Source organism: Urocitellus parryii, chromosome 1 (genome assembly GCF_045843805.1).
Source record: "Urocitellus parryii isolate mUroPar1 chromosome 1, mUroPar1.hap1, whole genome shotgun sequence".
NCBI lineage: Eukaryota > Metazoa > Chordata > Mammalia > Rodentia > Sciuridae > Urocitellus > Urocitellus parryii.
This window is the reverse complement of record NC_135531.1, coordinates 154263757-154286664: the sequence shown is the minus strand read 5'-3', so window position 1 is coordinate 154286664 and position 22908 is coordinate 154263757. Positions and strand designations below refer to the sequence as shown.

General features: G+C 43.6%; 1 protein-coding gene across 4 annotated transcripts in view; it reads right to left on the bottom strand.

The window, feature by feature from the left end:
* The window catches only part of Tenm2 (teneurin transmembrane protein 2), an 881534-nt gene that overhangs the window by 235706 nt on the left and 622920 nt on the right, over positions 1–22908 (bottom strand). For all 4 annotated transcript variants that reach the window (XM_026407438.2, XM_026407439.2, XM_026407440.2 and 1 more), the window contains exon 5: positions 96–334. In XM_026407438.2, the coding sequence (XP_026263223.2) occupies positions 96–334 (239 nt within the window). The remainder of the gene's footprint in view (positions 1–95; positions 335–22908) is intronic.

Sequence of the window (22908 nt, the reverse complement as noted above, 5' to 3'; positions counted from 1 at the left end):
TGGACAGACAACAGAGGGCCTCTCCGTGGGCAAGGCCACAGCCTCTCCCCCACCATCTCACCACCAGGAAAGGCGACGAGGCTGCCTCAACTTACCTATGAAATACGCCAGCAAGATGGCCAGGAGGAGGGCCGCGGCAATGGCGGACAGGGCGGCGCATTTCCAGCTGCAGTACTTGGAGGGCTTCTTCAGCTTGAAGGCCTTCCTGGAGAAGGTATTCCTGGGCAGCAGGCGGGGCGGGGGCGTGTAAACGGTTCCTGAGGTCAAGGGGTATCCTGGAGAGGAGCTGCTAAACAGGGGGGTGCTTCCCGAGGAGGTCTTAAAGAGGAAGTGCCTGTCAAGAAAAAGGGAGAGAGTCAGCGTGGCCCTGGACAGCTGGACTGCTGCAGGGGTGCTCCTTGCCCTCTGATTCACACGATCCCAGCGCTAAAGAGCTACCCCCACTTTACGGCAGGACAAGGGGCACACATTACACCGGGCAATGATGTGGGTTGTCTATAAACTTGCATGATTTCATATTTCCATAAAGGCACCGAGATTATATTTTCTGCAACAACCTTGCAAAGTAGTCAAAGCAAATAGGAAAACTGAATTATTGTCTCTCTCTTAGAAACGATGCTGCTGCTGCTGAGTGTTATCACATCTTAAATGCCTACTTTATATATATATTTTAGTACTAGGGATTGAACTCAGGGGCACTCAACCACTAAGCCACATCCCCAGCCCTATTTTGTATTTTATTTAGAGACAGGGTCTTGCTGGGTTGCTTAGCGCCTTGCCATTGCTGAGGCTGGCTTCAAACTCGAAATCCTCCTGTCTCAGCCTCCCCAGCCGCTGGGATTACAGGCATGCACCACCATGCCCGGCAGATGCCTACTATTGAAAGGCACTTGAAATACCATTATCACCGGTATTTATAAACTGAATATTATCAATCAAGAGTCTGAGGATTTTAACCCAGCATTGTGTCTTTCCATAAAACCCGTGCTCTTAAATATCACCCTGAACTTTCTCTTTCTGCTCTTTCTCTTACGTCTTCCTCTCCAGTTTACTCAGCTGTAGTTCTATGATTTCTAAGATTTCAAAACATTAATGCAGGTATTTCCTTTTTCTTTCTATTTTTAACAGATGCCGTTCTATTTACCAATCACGTACGTTTTGTCATTTGCCAAGTTAAATGTCCCACTTGCAACCATGCCACCTTCCAACCTGATGAGGTACTATGACCACCCCAGTTTTCCGGGTGAGAAACAGAGGCTCAGGGAGAACTAGCAGGGGCACCAGAGCTCAGGCTCTGCTTTGCCTAGATCGTTTAAAAATTTTTTTAGGGAAGCTCTAATCAGACCTATGGCACCACACTGCCCTTGCAACTGGGGGTTGCCAGGTTTTCCCAGTGGGATTCTGAGGTGAAAATCATGCTTCTTACAAATATTTTATATCTTGGCTAGCTTAAGCCTTGAAAACATTTTAATCTTTACAGAGATCAAGCAAGCCTGGTCTGACTGAGAATCGCATCCTAAAATGAGAATCTGATGAGTGAATTATTTAATGTAGCCAATGTAAGAATAAACAATCGATATTGAGACTTTATTTGTACTATAAGCATTTTCCAGGATCTGAATAGACCCCAGACGTTTGGCTCCATAAATGAGGCTTTGGAGTCCTTGTCCAATGGCTCTCTTAACACCACCCATTAGAAGTGTCTTGTTAGGCAGAGGCTGAGGCATGGAGTTCAAGGTGGTCCTGCCCTGGAGCCCTAGCATCCCTGTTTTTGCACAAGTTAGCTCACTTCTGTGACCCACCACCGCTCTGGAACCCTCCCTCTCCTCCCTGAAGAGTGGGGGGAACAAGAGCCGAGGAACTCAGAGATTGACACAGGTCACATAGGAGGAGCCCTTCACCAAGGCTGCTCTTGGGAAGTGCCCTGTCCATCACAAGTAGCTTCTATTATTAATTCTTCAGAGCGACCTAAGAAGCCTGAATGGTGAGTTCTAGTTTACAGCTGGACCAGTGTCAAACCCACAGCTGAAGAGCTTCTGAATCACCAAACAATAGCCCACTGCCTGATGATGCAGTTGGAACACGGGCACAGCAGAAAGTTTGGGGTCTGGAAAAACTCTGGGAATGGGGTTAGAATCCCATCAGATTCATTTCTTGGACCATTCTTTAAAAGTGGGTATGAACATAGGAAATCAAATGAAAACAAAGGAATCACAAGGGATTGCAAGGGATCACTCTAAGTGTTTTAAAATACACAAAACCCAACCCTCATCCTTCCAGGATCCTACTCATATCTATGGCTTCAGCCCTCAAGGATACATCCAAAGTCTCCATTTCTGGCTGGACCTTCTGCTGGACCTCAGACCCACATTCCTCTTGTGTATCTCATGGTCCATGTTCCAAGTCACAGCCAAACTCAGACTAGTCTCCTTCTTCTCCCCAAACCCACTCCTCCTGGCTCCTGCCCTCCCAGTGACATGAGAACAACATCCCCTCTGCCTCACCGTCTCCCTTCCAGCAGGTAAAAGAATCCCATTAACCCCTCCCACCAACCCTCCCCTTTAACTTCTGCTTTTCTTTTCCCCAAACCACAAATGACACTGGGCTCTGGATTACAGATCCCTGGTCACCAGCCAGTTCCTGAAAGAGGACACCTAAATTTCAGTATGGGACCAGATGTCCACAGTCACAACCCAACTTTTCACCCTCGTCTCTAACCTGGTGCTTCCAGCTCCAGCCACCAGAGATGCATCCTCACAAGCCTGCTCGTGCTGCGTGTCTCTGCAAATGCTATGGAAGATTCTTCCGAATGGCTTTTGTTATCCTTCCCCACTGAACCCAACCTAGCCAGCTCCAACTCACCTTCCAGCTACCTGCCTGGGAAGCCCATTCCAACATCCCTTCCATTGCTTTGAGCACTGAGTTCATTCATATACTTGAGGATGTACCTTCCTAAAATGTTCTCCCTCTGCTAGAACGTCAACTCCTGGGCGCTGGTACTGGTAGATATTACTCTGGATATCTCCAGAGTCTACAACACTAGTGCCTGGACGGCAGTCTTATTTGTGGAAGATTGAATAAATCGAAAATAGAAATGTTTTAGCAAGAAAAGAGCAACAAAATGAAGACTACGATGTTCAGGCCAACTGGAATGCTGTTTCTAATGCATTCATTTATAGGAATAGTGGACGGAGGTGACTGCTACATCTTACCTGTGAGGTTGCTTTCTGAGATCCTAAAATTGTTCCCTTCATAATCCAGTCTATTCTCCATAGTTCCTTCTAAAAAGGAAGTCATATCATATATCACCAGCCTCTCTCCCCATCCCCCCCCCAAATAAAGGCTTCCAATATCACTAAGAATGAAATCAGAAGTCTTTCTCATGGCCTACAGCACTCTGTGTCTCAGGCTGCCTTCCCAATGACTCTTTTAACATTCTTAGCCTCCCTTGTTCCATCTGTCACACTTACCTTTTGCTAGTCTTCATCGGCTCACATCTTCCTGCCCCAGGGCCTTTGTACATGGTGTTCTCTCTGCCTGGAAATATCTACAAAGCTTGTTGCTCTATGCTATTCAACTCTCCTCCAATATCACTTTCTCAGAGAGATCTTCCCTAGCCCCTTGCATTCACTGTTACTCTGTTACCCAACATAACTGCCTTTATTTATCTTCCTTATATGACATATATGTGCATATATGTATATTACTTACTGCTTTTCTCCATTATTAGAGCTGAATTTCTATAAAGTGTTCAAATAATGAGGTGTTTTGCCTGATTTGTTCTATGCTGAGTTCTAACACAACAGAGCGTGGCACACAGTGGGCACTTAATGAATCTCTGATGAAATAAGTACTTACAACCTTTCCCAAGGTTAAAATGATACTACAAAGATAGTATTTTGACCATTTTAAAAAGTTAAAATTAAAGTTTCTTCAGATTATGCTCTCCAAATACCTGCTCACTGCTCACTGGAGTGCTCTGTTAAAAAAGGACAAACTCAGCTGGGTGGGGTTGCACGCGTAATCCCAGCTACTCAGGAGGCTGAGGTAGGAGAATCCCAAATACCAGAAGAGGCTGGGCAACTTTTAAGAACCTGGCTCAAAATACAATAAAAAAAGAGCTGGGAATATAGCTTAGTTACAGAGCACTTCCTGGGCATTAGAGAGATTCTGGGTTCAATTCCCAGCACAAAACAAAACAACAACAAAACAAATTTCAGAGCTCCATCTGGACCTGAAGATGGAGTCCGCTAGTGTATGATCAATAAGGTCTCCAGGTAATTCTAGTGCCTAATAGAGTTTAAGAAGCTATTTTTTTGTTAGATTATTAGTAGGCATTTTTTTTTTTTTTTACACACAAGTCTCAGGTTAAAGTATCATGAAGTCTCCAACTTACTTTCAAATGATTCAGCAAGAAGATCTGTCTATCTATATATAGTAGATAAAGCAAATCTGCTGAAATGATAGCAATTGTTGAAACTAGGTGGCTATTCTTTCATTGCATTATTCTTCCAACTTTTCTATCTGCTTGAAACTTTTCCTAAGAACGCTGAAAAAAAAAAATGGCAAGCTTCCAAGGATTGCAGTCACACACTGAAGGAAAAGTATAAAATAGAATAAAATAAAGAACCCACAGGCAATGATCTGGCCAAATGGTCACAGGGAGGATGCAGAAGGCTTAGGAGATTTCTCCTGATTTTTCCATGAACTGGCTATTAAGACAGCTTCCCCCAACCCCCCGAGGGGGGCTGCTCAGTGTGTTCCCGGAAATCATTTGTGCTGCCCCCACTGAACTTCTTCCCCGCGGTGGGTCATGGAAGTCGCTCAGCTTAGGACTCCAGGCGTCAGCAAAAAATGTGTAGTTTCCAAATGCACTTGACATTTTTTCAAGCACAACTCAATTGCTCTCAGAATTGGCCACTTGTGCCTCGGAAAGGAAAGGCAAATGAGGGGCCCCAAAGTGCTGTCCTTGGAGTTTGCTAACACTTCAAGAGATCCAGAAAACCAGCCCTTGATGTTTTACAGAAAAGAAAAGAGGAGTTTGAGCACTTCTTGCCCTTCCTAGCCTCCTGGGGATCGGCGCTTAAATCCAGCACCGGCTCCCGTGCTGGTCACTGGTGAGGGGCTCAGAATTGGAGAGTGAGCTTGAAAGAGGATGGTCCCTCCGGGCGCACGGCTCTCTGGATCCTGGCACCTGGTCAGTTCTTCAGATCATCACCCCACCCTACACTATCAGTCTTTTTGGTCAATGTCACCACTTGACCATTTAATTAAAAAACGGAGACAGCCTTCCAGATGTGCTCCCAGGTGCTTCACAGGACAGCCCAGATGGGCGGCCGAGGCAGAATCTTGGTAAACCAAGGCTGCTGTTGCAAATTGGCTTAGAAAATTAAGGGCATACATTAAACAACCATGGAGGATTTTAAAAAGGCAGTCTAACAAATGAAAAAACCCAGACAGCGCATCCATGCAAGAAGGGCCCCACCGATTCAAAGTGCTGTGAATTTTTATTTTATTCTGATGATACCGACGGAGCTTGACTAATCTACAGCGGAGTATAAGAAGCCGTGGCTGCCTCTCTGAGCCTCCAACGACGGATTTCTTCTCCTTTCTTTCTTCTTCCTCCCTTCCTTCCTTCTCTTTGTCAATTGCAAGTAAGCTCAGTCATTAACCTCCAAGTCGACCAAAGCAACAAAGAAACCCATAAACGCCTTTAACAACCAAGTTCCATTTTCCAGCTTGCAACCAACCTGTAGGATCCTAAGAGGAGTTTCCCATTTTTCCTGTTGGTTTGGCTTTATTCCCAGGGGGAAATCCTAGCAGGGCAGCAAAACAGAAATGTACTACACAAAAAATTGTGCTGCCTCCACTCCAAAGGTCAAGACTATCCCCCCTGCCACCCCTCCATCCCATCGTCACGTGGACCACTCAGTTAGCTGGGACAACTGTGACTATGACCCACAGTGCAGACGTGTCGCTCTGCTCTGCTTTCCAAGTCTGCGGCAGCAAGTGCTTCTGGGAGCCCAGCAAAATTCTTCAATGGTTGCAACACTGCACCAAGTGCCAAAGAGCAGCTCTGGCTTCATCAGGTGTCCCAGGTGCAGACTGTTGTTTTACCGAGAAAATGGACCTCCCTGGTAAAAAACCTCACAGGTGTTCACAGATGTGGATGAAAATGTCGATACACGCCCCCATTAATCCCTAAGATATTTCTAATATCATACGGGCAGTGGCTGAAATTTGATAAAAAAGCCAGAGAAAAGGCTAAAGGCAGAAACGCACCAGGAGTGGGGGTGGGGAGCTCAGTGAGGGAGATCAGGTTCGCTCCAGAAACCTGAAAGTCCATCACATGCGCCCGGTTCTGGCCATGCCCTTTGAAGCATCAGGTTTATTGTCTCTAAAGGAGTACGTTTAATAAAGAGGCAGCCCATAAAGGGTACTGTAGCATGTAAAGTTACTGTAATTAGGTTTTCAGGAGTTATAATAAAACATTTAGCTGGAAAGAGGTTAAGTAACCACTATCCCTTCTCCTCCATTATTATACTCTCCAATATGAGAAGAAATGGGTGGTCAAGGGAAAATTTCATGGGGAGGTTCCTGAGAGAGAGAGGGGGGGGTGGCATGGAGAAAAAGAGAAGAATAAAAAAGTCCATAGGGAACAGATAGGAAAAGAGGGTAACGGATGCTCTGTAGACCAACCAAGACCCAAAGAGCAAAACTAGGCTCTGTCTTTTCCTTTTGCAAATGTAAAGTGCACATGTTATTTAAAAAAAAACCCCAACAAGTATCTACATTAAAAAAGAAGGAAACTGCTGGGCATAGGTATGGGGGGTCATGCTGTAATCTCAGCTACATGGGAGGCTGAGGCAGGAGGATCACAAGTTTGCTTGGGCAAACTCAGTGAGACTGTCTCAAAATAAAAATATTTAAAAAAAAACTGGGGATGTAGCTCAGTGATAAGTCCATCCTGCGCTTCATCCTCAGTACTATAAAAAGAAAAAAAAAAAGAGCACAGTTTATACACTTGAGAAACTGGAAAGCATTTGATGTTTACAATCAGACTCTTTGAATACCCAGAAGCATTCCTTTATTACTATTACTGATTTGATTGTTTTAAAAATGAATAGGACCAAGGACACAGTGTTTCAGCTTGCTGATTTGAATTCAAGACAACCAAGGGTTGAACTGTAGCTCCTAGACTGAGCACTGCGTGACCTTAGCAAGTCCCTTCATCTCCAGACAGTGACAGCACCTCCTTCCCTAGCTTGTCGGGGCTCCAGGTGAGTTTATTCCTGTGAAATGCTAGCCTTGGCACTGACGTTCTGGGAACAGTCAATGAACACATCTATTAATTGTTTGAGGGCAGGAACCACGTACATCTTATCTTTGCTAAATCTATGTGACCTAGCATGGTGCCCCAGCTCATTTAAGGTATTTGTTGAATGAATGTGCTCTCATTAACACAATGGCTGTGTACTGCAGACGCCTCTGCTCCCCAGTCCCTCCCGATCACCTTATTAGGAAGAAAGGGGTTGGGGGTCGTACCCGAGTGCTTGTTCTCTTCTTCCACTTGGGAATCGACACTTGGGATGAGAAGTGAACAGCTGCATTTAAAATAAAACTTAAAATATTTTTTTTAATTTTATATTTCCATTTCCCAAGTTTAAAAAACAAGAAACCAACACCCCAATTGGTATAATTAAAGGTCCGTTCCATAGCACATTTCCCTAAGCTCAGACTCAAAAGGATTTTGATTCAATGAAAAACAGGTTTTTCAAGGTTCCTCATCCCTGAACCCTTCAGCTCATAGGGGACTGTCACTGCATTTGCATTTGCAATGAACAACAGGAAAATCCTCTATTTTGCCCTCTTCAAAATTTGCAGCCGTACCAAAAATACTCACAGCTGGAATAATTAGCAACTCAATTTATTGCCTTCCGTTTTCTAAATAGATGCTTCGAATTCTTAGTATTTAAATAGTGTCACACTGTGATATAACGTAGCATTTTTCATGATAAAACTTTTTTTTTTCCCCCTCCACGAAACGATGCACTGTTCAGTGCGACAGGCAAGGTCTCTCGAGGTCAGTAAAGAAGCCCGGTTGTTTTGTGAGCAAATCCATTTCAGAGTCTTTGGGAGGAGATGAGGAGCCTTTTATTTTTTTCCCCTGGAGTTGTTAACTTGTTGACTTCTTTCCAAGTTAATTGGTAGGAGTCTGGACAGAGGTAGTAAGAGAGAAAACAAAGACTTGTGACTTTGACTTCAAGTTTGACCTTGACTTCGCCAGGCGCTCTGCTATTCCATAGAGCAGACAGCCATTCCAAATGGACTTCCGGGCACTCACAGGTGGCCAGAGGTAGATGAAGAAAGAATGCATACATCAGATAGAATCCACAAGCAGGGTGATTTCTCCCATTGAGTTTACTGCCTGCACCGTTGAGAGGGTCAGAACTTTCGAGCTGGAAGAAACTTAAGTATCTAAGATATGAAGCCAAAAAATGAAGCCAAGCGCCCACCAATCATTACTGAGCACAAGTAGGTATCACTCGGTGCTAGATGCTTTGGATGCAATGAAGAATAAGTCCTTAACCTCACAGGACATTTCTAATCAGAGAAGCAGAACAAACCAACAAAGATCGAGTCCAGGAGAGCCAACAAATACCTGAAATGATTACAAAACATGGGAAGTGCCGTGACGGAGACAGAGGGTGGAGGCAGAGAAGATGCAGGACTCCATCCATGGAGGTCTGAGGGTGAGAAGCAGCTCACCATGCCAGGGGTGGTACAGAACATCCCAGGCAGAGGTAGCAATATGTGCAAAGGCCCTGTGATGGGGGTGGGGAGACCTAATCCTCAAGGATGTGAAAAGACAGTGTGGTGGGAACACAGCCATCCAGGGGCAACGGCGGGAAGAAGAGAAGATGATGAGGGACACTTCATTTATGGCTTAGAGGGCAGGCGATTTGGATTTTAGGCCAAGTCTAGGGGTCTTAACTGTGTTCTCTCTTTGAGTTAGAAAGTACAGTCGGGAGGATTCCAGAAGGCCTGGGGTAGAAGACCTCCTGGGTTGAGTCCTGGCCTCTGTAGTAAAAATGCTTGGCTGGTTTCTCTACCTTGAGGGTTCTGGCTTTTGCTCAGAATATTCTATTCACCTCTTGATATTGAGCCTGCTCTTCTATCTACCTTTGGATGTACGGGCATCTCAAGTTTGGCATGACCGAGACACACGTCCTGATTTTCACTATCGACTTTCCTTCCCTCCAGGTTTCTCTTACCCGTTCTGGTTAGAGAAGCCATCACTTATCAAAATGGGCAAGCATTGTCCCCAGGAAGGAGACTCTGTGGGAAGAAATCCATACACAGGAAGCTTATAAGACAGTGTTCCTGGGAACACCACCTGGGGGTGAAGGAAGCAGGCTGGCTGGGGAGAAGCTGTACTGCGCTGCTGCTGCAAAGGGGCTTGATCAATCTCCTAGGGAGCTAGCTCTAGAGCTGGGCAGGTTCTGAAGAGTTGTTCAGTGCGGGCTGAAGGGCTGGACCTTGGCGTCCACACAGACCCATCATTGGATCTGGACTGTTCCCAGGGGGAATTCCCTGGGAGAAGTGGCTCTCTTCAGCTCAAGGCCAGTCTTGCAGAGGGACCTGGCTGAGATCTGTTGGTCATCAACTTTCTCATGCATTGAGAATAGACGCTCCAGTCCTGGGTGGATGCTCCAGTCCTTCACCATCTTCCTCATGGGGCTTCAGTTCAGTTCCTGTCCTTCCTTCATGTGGGATCCATCACTGGTTGATTTCCTCTCTGCCTCCAGTGGACATCCATTCTTTTCTTCTTATTAAAGCCTCTGCATCACCTTGGTCTGGGCCTGCTGCATTCAGCCACCTCTACACAGGTCTCTGTTTCCACTTTGCCCTTGACATCTGTTCTCTACCCTGGAGCCAGTCACTGACCATAAGCGTAAATCAAATTTGGCACTCCCAGTTCCTTTCTGCTTAGAAGCCACCTAGCTTCTCACTGTGGCCTCCCCAGCATTTCATTGTGGCCGGTGTCATCTCTTTCTGCCTCTACATGCTGTGTCAAGGCTTCTGCCATACTTTATGTTTTCTTCAAAGAGGTCCAGCTCCAACTCACCTCAGGGTGGTCACATGGTGCATCTCTCATTCTGAAAATCTCTTTCCTCAGGTCTTTGCATGGATGCTCTTTCTCAGGTTTTTCGAGTCTCCCCTCGAAATTCAATTTCTCAGACAGGCTCCCTTGACTGACTCTTCCCATCCCATCCTTTGATCACCTGACATTGCTCCAAGGTAACAGGCTGCAAACAGTCCACATTCAATGGTGGTTGAAGGTAGGAGGTGATGCATTCAGAGACATCAGGACAATGGGTTCAACTCCAATTCTTTTCATTAGCCATCTCAGTCATTCTTCTTTGTTATCATCTGCTTTCCTCAGCAAGATGCACAGTTCATGAGGGCCAGCTTCCATGGTCTTCCCTCACCCCTATAAGAGTCTCCATCTTGGTGGTTTTCCGTCTATTCTCAATAAATAAAAGGCAAGAACCAACTTAGATCTCGAAAAGATCTTAAAAGATGGTTTTAGACTGCCTGTAGGAGGTGATAAATTTGGAAGGTTTTCTTATCTGTTCTCAAAAGCAATTCTTGTATTTATTTGCCCCGTGAAGTCCCCTTCCAGGGGTACTGTCACTTGGGCTCTTGATACTTCAGTAAGCAAGACCACGTTCTTATTCTTCTCGCACGTGTTTAGTTTAAACCCTTTGAGAAAGCTTCATCTCTCAATTCCGAGGAGCCTTCTGGCATGTTGTGTGAGAACCTCTCATTTTCTTGATCTTTTTTTAAAACTGCAATTCTCAACTTCTCTGTCATTCTTGAGAGATGTCAGCCACCAGCACACTGTTTCCACTGTGGACACCCACTGACTTGGGAAAATTGTGGGATAATGCATTTTTAAAATTAGTTTCTAAGATTCTACTTAGTAATGCTGTGCATTTAGCAGCTCTGTTCTCTTTCTTTCCACGGCAACCCAACGGGCGTATGTATTCGGGCATGTGTTAATGCTAATCTCCGGGCCAGCTCCCTCATTTGTAACTGGGAGCTCAGAGATAATCTTCCTCTAAGTCTGGAAGAGTTTTTGGTAAATGTACTCGCTCCTTATCTTCACTTCTCGGCCCACCTATGGAGCAGTTTATCTTCATAGGTTTGGTATCTCTGCAATCATGAAGATTTCATGGTGCATTTTCTCATCCAAATCATTTTCAAAAGAAGAGGATCAGAGTGGTTTTCATCTCTGAGGCATCCCAGGCTTATTCTCCTCTACCCAGAGAAGGATCCATTTATCTTTCTCTTGTTTTCTTCACCTCTGTAACAAAGGACTCCAACCTGATAGACCCTTCTTTATTTCCTTATATTTGGTGCTTCAAGGACTTTATAAGATTTGGAAGGATGGAATTCACAATGATGCTGAAGGGTGATCATGTTTGTTAGGGTTTGGATATATAGAGAATGTCCCCACAAAATCTCATGTTTTGAAAACATGGTCTCCAATGCAGCAAGGTTCAGAGGTGGGCTTTTAGGAAATCACTGGAGCCTGAGGGCAATAACCTCATCAGTGGATTAATCCATTTGATGGATTAATAATTTAAATGGGCTACTGGGTGGTAACTGTAGGCAGGCAGGGCATGACTGGAGAAGTAGGTCACTGGGGACGTGGTCTCGAGGACTTTATGTGTCCTTGGCCCCTTCCTATCTTTGTCCCTTTTTACTCTCTGCTTCTCAGTTACCATGAGCTGAGCAACTCTCTTCCACCTCATCCGCCATGATGTTTTTGCCTTGGCGTCTGCTGACCTTGGACTGAGACCTCTGGGACCACGAGCCCCCAATAATTTTTTTCTTCCTCTAAGTTGTTCTTGTCAGGTATTTTGGTCACAGTGAAAGAGTAACACAATGCTGACAATCTTTTAGATGTTAACATAGTACACAGGTGGGTCCACAGCATGGGGCAAGTACTAGTATTTTGTGCCGTGACCTCAAAGATAATCACTGTGTCAGACTTCAAGTTAGCTGTGCCAAGGCATGTTTGGGGGATGGGCGTTTTTCTCCTACACCTTTCTTGGAAAAGACCAGAATAAGAGATTGATTGATTGTGCAGCCCAACTCTCTGGCTGTCCCTACCTTTCTCATTGAGAAAAGCACACTGATCCTCTAGCTGCTTTCTTTTATTAATTGACTTTTAAAAAATAAAATTGAGATAAAATTCATGCATTGAAAAGTCAAACATATGAAAGATGACAATCCAATGGCCTTTAGTGCCTTCATGATATTGTATGATGGCCACTTCTATTTAGTTCTAAAACACTTTAATAATGCACCCCCCCAAAAAAATAACCCCCTTACCCATTAAGTCTTCCCCTTCCTCCCACCCCCAGCTCCTGCACCATTGACCTGGCCTCTCTCTCCATGGATATGCCCTAATCTGCCTATTCTGGATATTTCAGATAAAGGGACTCATACATTATGTGACCTTTTACTATTGACTTTTTTTCACTTAACCAAACCTTTTGAGGTGCCTCCCCACTGTGGCATGTGTTGGTTCCTGATTCCTTCTTATGGCCAAGCACTATTCCATCGCACATAGGTCTGAGTGTCCCCCTGATGGACACTGAGTTGCTTCTACCTTGGGTGATAGTGAACAGTGCTGCCGTGGACACTTGTGGAATCATCCTTGCTGACCTGCTTCCAGTTCTTTCCGGCTTTGCTGGATCATGTGGTAACTCTATGATTTCTTTTTGAGGAACCTCTAGCTGTTTTCTAAATGTGAAAATCACCACTGACATTGAACTTCTCAGCAAGGTCAGATTATGGTTGGCACCCCATGTTTGTCAGTCTCTGCATCCTACCCATGTCCTGAGCTTGTTTATGGAAACTGAACCAGTCAAAAATAACCAAGAAGCATTGCCAAAGAGCCAAGGAGCAACAGTTGTTTAAAACAAAACAAAAAAAAGGGCAAAATTATTTCATACCTTACAAATGTCTCAACACACCTACGTCAGCCCCTGCTCACTTCAGGGAAGCGGTTTTGGTGAGAACCTAGGGGGTTTATATCTTAGCAAAGCCACCTATCTGTGATATTTTTATATTAAAAAAAAGTGTGTTAGTATTAGCACACATTCTGAGTTCGGTGTAATAAACAGCATTGACTTGCCAGACCCAAAACATCACTGACCCTGAGGAATGAGCCCGTCCAAGTATGGAGAATTTTAGAGAAGTTTAGGCTGAGAGAAACATTATATTTTATTTCAGGAAGTAAAATCACAAAGTCCTTTTCTAGTCAGGGTTTAAACAAATGCTGGGCTTCTAACTTCTGTCATAAGATCACAGAGGCTCTGAAATATAACATCTCACAGTGTGCTCTTTGGGTTCCTGAGTATCTTTATGTATGAACTAGCTTTAAATGAACACAGGGTTCCATGATATTTAGGGGAGAATGGGAGCACATGAAATGAAGGAGATTTCTGAAGATCTTCACAAATCTTTAATCTTTAAATATCCCAGATATCCACCTGGTACCATGGCGCACACCTGTAACCCCAGCAATTTGGGAGGCTGAGGCAGGAGGATCACAAGTTCAAGGCTAGCCTGGGCAATTTGGCAAGATTCTCATTCCAAAAAAAAAAAAAAAAAGTAAAAAAGGCTGGGGATGTAGCCCTCTGGGCTCAACCTCAACATCTAAATAAATAAATAAATAAATACAGACAATGAATAAATAGCACTTTCAATATTTAACATTCTACCCACTTATTGAACCACATGAATTCTAAAACCACTCCTCTTTCCAATCCTAAACCTGGAATTCCATGTTGTTCTTCCTTTGAAAAATGAGTTCTCATTCATTTCCCTCTATTTACAAAAAATCACACTAAGTCCCAGAAATAAAAAAGAAATAAAAAATGAACTAATCTGAAAACTCAATAATGATTTTTTTCCCCTTGGTTTTTGTAAGAGCTTAAGACCCATTTGTTGGGTAGAAGGAGGGAGGAAGAAAAGGAGAGTCAGAGGGAAGAAGGGGAGGACAAGGGAAGAAGGAAAGGAAGGGAGAAAGAAAGAAAGAAAGAAGAGACTGGCAATATCTCTGCTATAAAAATCAAATGGGTGAGATCAACTCTTTTATAAGCCTTCTTCTGGTTCTAAAAAAAAAATTGATTTATCAAATTCTTGCCATAACAACTGCTACGGTTTAAATGTTTGTCCCTTCTCAAACTGACACTGAAATTTAATTGCCATTGTCACAGTATTAAAAGGTGAGACCTTTGAGAGGTGATTAAGCTCATGAATGGCTTAATCCAGTAATGGCGGGAGTGGGTGTGTTATCTCAGGAGCGGGTTCCTTATAAAAGGATAAGTTTAGGGCCTCCTGTGTCTCTCTCCTGCCCTCTCTTGCCTTGCCAGCTACTGGCCCCCTCAATCCTGGTCTTCTCAGCCTCCGTGACTGTGAACCAATAAATTTTCATTGCTTGTAAGCTACCCAGACTCAGGTATTCTGTTACAGCAGTGAAAACTTATAAGCACAGCTACCAAAAATTTTTAAGTCATCAAGACAATTGTAAATACGGAGTCTGGCAGAGGAGAGAGAAAACAAAAGAAAAATGCTACTCCTTTTTTTGTGAATTATAGATTACTTTCTTTAAAACCAATAACGTGTAGCGATTTCTAACATTCAAGTTGGGGTGACATTGCTTTTTTTTTTTTAAGTCTCACATAAAAAAAATGGTTATCTTTAATACCATTTATTTTCCCATTAGAATTTACATCAGACCCTTTGAGGTACGAGGAAATGTAAGAAGACCCATCAGCGTATTTATCCACATTTCTTTAGATGTGTAATATCCGTAGGTATAATATTTTCTTCTTATTTAGCACTCTTTATGAAATGATATAAGAGCTCTTCAGGGATATTAATTAAGCTTTATAGCAACCCCTGTGACACATTTGCCTGCCTACATATATCTGTGAGACATTCAGAAATTAATGCTCTCCGAAGTGTACCATTTAAGTGTGTTTGTAGGCCAGCCGCATACCCACCGACAATACACAGGACAGATTCATATGTTTCAGTTGTCAAAAAAAAGATGGCATTAAATAAGGCAACCATCATTTAGCATCAACTCGGAAGTATGGCCATGGCACTTAAGATACTCTCAGGCAGATCCTGCAGCATCCCTGTCACAACACACATCCCAGGGAACAAGGCTTGGAAATCCTGGCTTCTTTGAAAGGTTCTGGGGGGGTGGGGATGTGGCTCATACAGTAGCGCGCTCGCCTGGCATGCGTGCGGCCCGGGTTCGATCCTCAGCACCACATACAAACAAAGATGTTGTGTCCGCCGAAAACTGAAAAATAAATATTGAAATTCTCTCTCTCTCTCTCTTTAAAAAAAAGAAAGAAAGAAAGGTTCTGGGTTTCCTCAGTGCTGGTTTTCCTAGGTCCCCGGGCGGGACTTCTTCAAAATGCAAGTGACAAGGAAAATTGTCATGCATGTTTGCTGTAAGTACCGGAAAAGCTCATCACTGCCATCTTGGAGGTCTTGACGAGGATTCAGTGGGACATGCCGAGATGACGTGCATTGAAAACTGTCTGATGGGCAGGTGGCATGTGAGACTCAAAGGCAGGTGCCCGCCTTGGGGCACTTTCGTTGCAAGGGGCAGAATTCAACAAAACCTGAATGCAAGCCTGGTGGGGAGGCTGCCGGGTAGACAGCTGGGAGGGCTGGGCATAAGTTGGGGTCCTTTCTCACCCTTAGGTTTTGATCAAACAGAGGTTAAGTGATTATGCTAAAAAGCAATGGTGGCATTTTTCTGGAGGGAAGAGAGGAAGAGGCACAATAGAAAGGTGAGGAGAAGGGCAGGAGGAGGAAGGGCAGGGCCAGGTTGATACGGGGGCAGCACCTGGGGATTTCAGAAGGCTCGACAGGGTGGCTGTTCATGGGAAAGCTGTTGACTGCATGTGGGGTTCAGAGCCTGGCTGCCCAGCCATGCAACAATGACGGGATGTTAAATCTTAGCTTCCCCATATGTAGATGGCAAGCTCATGCAAAGTGTTTCTAAGGGTACCACATGGATTAAATAAGGGCTCAGCACATTCGTGACATTGACTACATGTGAGCTGTTATTATGTGTTATCAATGAATCCCATATGCTGCCTGCTTTAAATTTATGTCTCTTGGTTTTGTTTTGTTTTTTAGTTCTTCTTTCCTCCATCCCTTTCTCTTGCTTTCCTTAGCTAACATAGGATCTGCTGATTAACTGCCCAGTACGAGAACTTCTTCCCTTTCTAGTAATATTAACCAAGGACTTTTACAGTAAAACTGACCATAACATATCTTTGTAAAAATACCTTCATAGTCCCCTGAAAGTAAAACTAGGGAACATGCACCAGCCCAGAAAGTGGCCACCACACGGGCCATGAGATGGCTCTAGCCACAAGTGCTGCCCCTGAGATGTAGTCTGGTGATGCAGAATGCATTAATCCAAATTAATATGGGTGATCTGCTGCACTGTCTTTCTCCTGGGTGACTGCGTCCCAGGAGACAAGGACAGATCTTTTGCATCCTTGCCCTCAGTGCCTTGGGTAGTGCTCAGCACTCAAAGGACTTCTAAAATATTGGCTGAATTAGGCTGAAGTCCTAGGAACACAGCTGGTAATGGGATTACCAATGGGCGGTAGGAAATACAAAAATCCTTATTTAGCATAAAATGGGAGTTTCAGATAAAGTAACTATATAAGTTTGGCCCGAGGGCGTCTTATTGACAGAGGCCTCACATACTCATTTCACAAAAGAGGCTGTCTTTCTTGCTGGATTTTCAAGTCCTGGATCACAAGGCTGTCTGTAATGGTTGGAACAATCACACTGCTGTACCAGGCATTTCTCACGGGGATTCAGAACTTGGCGAAGTCGTCCTAGACATTCGTATAATAGCCCCGTTAGGTAGACAGAGGCAAGGCAGGTGGGGAGAGGAGGAGAATTTAAAACACTGCCAAATTGCAAATGAGAAAACAAAAGACAGCCAGGGCCAGACATCTGGAATCACCAAGGACACACTGCAGCACAGTTAAGGAATAAGGAGAAAGGGCCCACAGACGAGCCTGGAGCCAGTGGTCCAGACCCACCCACACCCTGCCTCTTTCCATGCTAGCCTGGCAGGTAGGAAGGGGTCGTGGGCAGGGGTGTGCCTCAGAGGGAACTCACCTGCCTAGTATCTAGGAGGTCTTGGGTGCCCTCCCCAGCACCAAAAAATAAAAATAGCAAAATGAAAATAAGAGGGTCAACATTTCTAAGGCATTCAAGTATTATCTGTTAACATTCTTCCTTAAGAAACAACATTATCTATATTTTATGTCTAAAATCCAACACCATAAAGTTGGGGGCTCTTATTTTAAACTGATCAAAACAGGACAGTTCAATAAAGAAGACGTTCAGGGAGATTGGAACATTTGAACCGAGATGGACACAATGTGGCACTATCTATCTAACTTCAAAATGCATATTATACGTACCCTTTGATTTGGCAATTTCATGTCTAGGAATTTAAGTTTTGAATATAATCATATAAGGATGCAAAGAAAGATATATACACAAGACTCTTCCTTACAGTTTTGTTTGTAATTGCAAAAATCTGAAAGTAATCTAAATGTCCATTGAGAAGTCACTGGATAAATAAATCATGACATTATGGAATATTATATAGACTTTAAAATAACTGGATGAGGTAGGTCTGCATGAAATCACCTGAAAAGATTTGCACAACATCTCATTAAGTTAAAAAGGAAGTTGCCAAATGGTATGCAGACAATTCCATTTACATTAAACTTTAAAAAAAAAAAAATATATATATATATATATATATATATATATATATACTCAGATGTCTATAAACATTTCTGGAAGCTTAAAATAATAAAGCTTCATTGGTATTTTCCTTGAAAATAGAAATTGAGAAGTAGAGACTATTTCTTTCCATTTTCCATATGTCTAAACACCGAGTACCTTTACCAAGACAATACGTATATTTTGGAAGTACAACAACAACAAAAGACCAAATCTCCTACAATTGTGCTCTTCTTGCCTTAAGTTATTAGCCTTTCCTTTGCAGAAGAAAGTAGAGATAAAGATTCTGTGGAGACCAAACTCCCCACTCAGGATACAGTGAGGGGTGCTGGGGAGGAGAGGCTTGAACCAGAGGTCCTCTTGTAGACCACTGGACCTTCAGGAGGGAGGCCCTGGCAACACTGATCCTCACTTTCCTCACCTGGATTATACTAGGTAACCTTAATAGGATTCTAGTTTGAAAATTCTGCCTCTGAGCTGCCAGATGATGCCCCTTCTCTTAAATTATGAGGCTCAGTTTTAAACCTACCATTACATTAAACTTGGGTACCATTAGAAATACATTGCTGAGAATGTTATGAGCTTGATGCATGGAGGTGAATGTTTCCATTCATGGTCTTATCAGAATCATGTTGACCCTGATTTCTTCTCCTGGTCTATCTTATGATGTAGTTAACAGTGGTCAGAATGCAGGACCAGGCTCCCAAAAGGCGGCATGTACACATTTCCATATCCTACTTGCCACCAGTCTCTCTTTCTGTTCCCATCTCTCAGCCACCAAATCCATGCTCATCCTCATCTCTATCTCTAACCCCATCTCCATCCCCACCCACATCCCCATTTCCATCTGCTCACCCTCATTCTCATCTCCATGTCTTCCTTCCTCATCCCCATCCCATCCTCCATCCCCATCTGATCTCCATCCCCTTTCCCATCCTCATTTCCATGTCTCCCTCTCTGCCTGAAACAGTCCTTTGGTTTTAGCTCTGTGAAGAATACCACAATTCTCCCTTTCTCCTGAACTGAATGGTATTAGGAATTTGAAGACTCACATTACAGGAAGGGCATGAGGGACTCCCCATCTTAGCATTTCTTTCATATTTCCAAAGACAAGATAAACCAACGGTGAGAACTCAGAAGTCCAAGTATGGCCAACATATACTATCTTGATTCTCCTTGTGAAAATCCTGGGTAATATGTTCTGCAGGACTCAGTCAGCTCCTTCATGGATCATAGCATTAACACCATCAAAATAGTGCGACATTTAATTAGTGAAAAATGTTCATTCCTAAATGCAACTTATCCCCGTTTTAATAATGGTACTCGATGCTATTTATACCCTTGTGAAATAATTTGATATTACCCAAAGTAGTAAGGCTCAGTGTAGTAGAAGAAAAATATAGTGCACTTACTTTTAAACCCATCTAGAGTTTAATATAATGGTGAATATGGTGGCATCAGGCCCCTGCACCCTGATGCCACCACATTCACCATTACATTAAACTTGGGTACCATTACAAATACATTGCTGAGAATGTTATGAGCTTAATGCATGGAGGTAAATGTTTCCATTCATGGTCTTATCAAAAAAGCAAAACCAAAAATTCTTCAAAGTAATTCAACGTTATAAAGGTAAAACTGCTTCTCCAGCCATTTCCAGGAGATGGGAAATGCATCGAGATGTTCTGAGTTAACTTTCTCATCATGAGCCCTCGTAAAGAGCACTGGTTAGTAAGACAATAAATGAGCATGTTTTAATTAGAAAATGTGGAATCCAAGCACTTTTGTGGGAAAGAAGATGATAGCTTAAAAGAGACATCAGGAGACTAATAAAAGTTAAAATGCATTAAGTGGCCACAGTGAACTCAAAGGTAAAGTTGTGGGATGTTTGAGAAGTGAACCAGAGAGGGCGATGAATCAGAAGGGGGCGGGAGGGAGTTAGTCAGTGGAACTTAATCTTTCTGGTTCATGTTGAAATCAGTTGTAAACCCCCTTCTGCGCCCAGGCAAGTGAGAAAATCCAATGCCATGAAATTTGCCCACCTCCCATCCTGACCAGGACCATGTCTGCTCAGAAGAGAAAGAAAATCACTATAATCAGACAATAAGAGCAGGCCAGTAGGCCATGGCAAAACTAGCATAGAGTTTGACCTGGGCTGGTGTGGGGTTCTGCCTGCCAGGCCTCCTTTCTAAGCTAATAGTAAGGTGTGGTAATGGGCCAGGCCCCTGCTTCACCACTTAGACCTCCCAGTACTACCGGGATCCAGGCTTAGCCAATCAATGTGATCTGTTCTCCAAGCTTCAGGATTGGTTGGTTGTGGTCATGTGACCCTGGTTGGCTCCAATGGGCCTCCATGAAGGAAGTGTTATTGAAAGATCAGGAAGAGGAGCTTCACTTCCTCCTAGATTTCTGAGGTGACAGAGTATAGCCTGTAGGTCTCACAAAGATGTCACAAAAGGAGGCCTGACTTAAAAAAACAGTGTTAGAAAACAGAAAAGCCAGGGTGAGGGAGGGACTCCTAAGGCCTCACTCTAAGTATCTGAATCCAAGTTGGCCAACATCTTCTCTTTCTCAGCCCTCCATCTTCCCAAGCTCTTTTCCCTGAGATATCAATGCAATGAAAAATCCCCAAGAGCTTCCATTGAGATAACATGATGTAAAGTACCCACGACAGTGTGAGGCACAGAGGAGGCACTTCAGAGATGATGCCATCCACAAACCAAAACCCCAGAGAGTGTTGACTGGTTTCTGGGACGTGGAGAGATTTTCAACAGGGCCACAATTTTCCCTTCTCATGTGGATTGTGAGGTATAGAAACTGGAAGGGAGAATCTTCCTGTCCTCTGCCTTCAGCAGACTGCTACTGGACAGGCCAAGGAAGAGAAGCCCTCAGCTGAATACCAGATCACCCAGAAAATTCACACACAGTGTGCTGCCTCATCCTCAGGGGACTTGTAAATTTATGGTTTCATTTTACTGAATTAGCTAGGATGGGGACAGGGCAGAGCCGATTTCCCTAGGGTCCCACCAAAGGCTGAAATGGGCCAAATTGCTCCCTCTGCCCTTTATCACATGTTCCCAAGTGCAGTAGAAAGGAACCAGGTTGATAAGAAATTTAAAACGTCACTAAGATTGAGCTTTCCATTTTAAGTTCTTATCTGAGCACATAGTAATGCAAGGATCGCATCATTTCGTACCTTTCCCCTCTATGCAGAATTTCAAATCCAATTGTTCAAATGATTTAATAAATAAGATCTTCAATGTCATGTTGTTGGTGTAGAAAATCTTCACGGTGGGGGGGGGGCTAACTGTTGAGAAGTGGACTCATGATATGAGCACCCAGTTGAAGTTTTAACAAATTGAAGTACAATTTCAATATGATTCAGCAAATAGGGGGAAAAAAGTTCATTCTCTTTTGAAATATAAGGCACGCACAGTTAAGTTACTGGTAACAGACGATGCGGTACTTGCTGAACACTAACCAGTTACCCTGAGCAAGAAATGTTTCCATAAGAAATTTTTAAAAATACACAATTTCAAGGGTAAGGATCTGTGTTGATGGTTGTCATGACCTCCAAAAAATTAATATTTGCAAACAAGACTCAAAGAACAGGCGCAAACTGTTTGGTGGGCTTTGGGGGAAAGAAAAGCTATCTGAGAAAAGTTTCTTAAACACTCCCATATGATCGATCTCTGGTTGGGCACAATGGTTGAGCGCCTTGTGACAGATTGCAATTCTGGGGACACAAGATCTCAACTTACAACGGCAAGCAAGGCTGAGACTAATAAATCAAAGGAAGCTTCAGAAAAGTTGCAGGTCCTACTTTCCCTGCCTGGAAGAACCGCAGACACCTTACCTGGCTTCTGTGAAAAGAAAAGGATCATTGGAAGCCCGAATTAGAAAAAGACTCGTGCTTCAAGTCTTCCCCTGTCTACGCCAGATAAAATATCCCCTGGGAAGACACCAGGAAATGCCCACAGGGAATGACAGTTGATATTAGCTGAATGGGTGAAAGAGCACAGACAGAGATGGAAATATTTGGCTTTTTTCAACTGTGATCTTAAACCAAGAGTCTTCCACATTTACACAGACTAGGGGCAGAGTCTTGCTCTTCCAAGGCATGACCACCAGGTGGCCTCAGTCTGTAATCGGGTCCCCACAGTCCAGTCTGCTGAGGGATGGATGTTTTAAAGTTCTTTCTACCTGGAGGCTTAGCTGTAGTGACTTGCAAATAAGAAGTTTAAGTCTCCAATGATTTAATTGACTTAGCAGGAGAGCTGCTCTTTGGATATTCCTACCTTCAAGGGTGCTTCTACGTTTGCAAACTATGCCAAGAGAAGGCTGGAGCCGTCTTGAGTAAGATGTAATGCTTGTTTCTTTCTTAATGCACCTTGTAATTTGCACACGTGCCACAACACTTTATTTATTTTCTTATTAATGGGTTTGAGTGTGTTTAACACTACAAGCCATAAATTGCAGACTGGTGGATTAGACTGGGCTCTCTTTATTTTCCTGCCAATTGTCAGAAAGGGCTTTGGGGGATGCGGTGCCCCCCCCCAACTGGCTTTTTCTCTATCACCCCCACCCCTTGGCTCTATCCAACAACCAACCCCCTTGTTCCCATCTGCCAACGGGGAAAATAAAAAAGAGACCCAGGCTGGTTTCTCATTGGCGAGCTTGCCTATTGAGCAGCTCTGTTATTGAGATTAATAAGCTGCCAGTTTCCAAGGAAGACTAAGAAAACTGCAAAATTAAAGTGCACTGCATCGTGAAATGCTGCTGGTGGCCAGGCGGGATCAGGGTGTCAAAAAGGCAAGGTAAAGCCATAAAATAAGGCTGAGCTTGAAAGGCTAACCTAAAGGTCTCATTAATTTCCATGTTGCCTCTGATGAGAATCTAGGGGGCATAATGTTTTGCAATATGGAGAAATCAAGCTGCCTATTGATTTGAAAAGTGCTTCAATGCATTTGGTTCACCCGGAATGAATTCTAGTTTTAAACCTTACTTGAAAACATT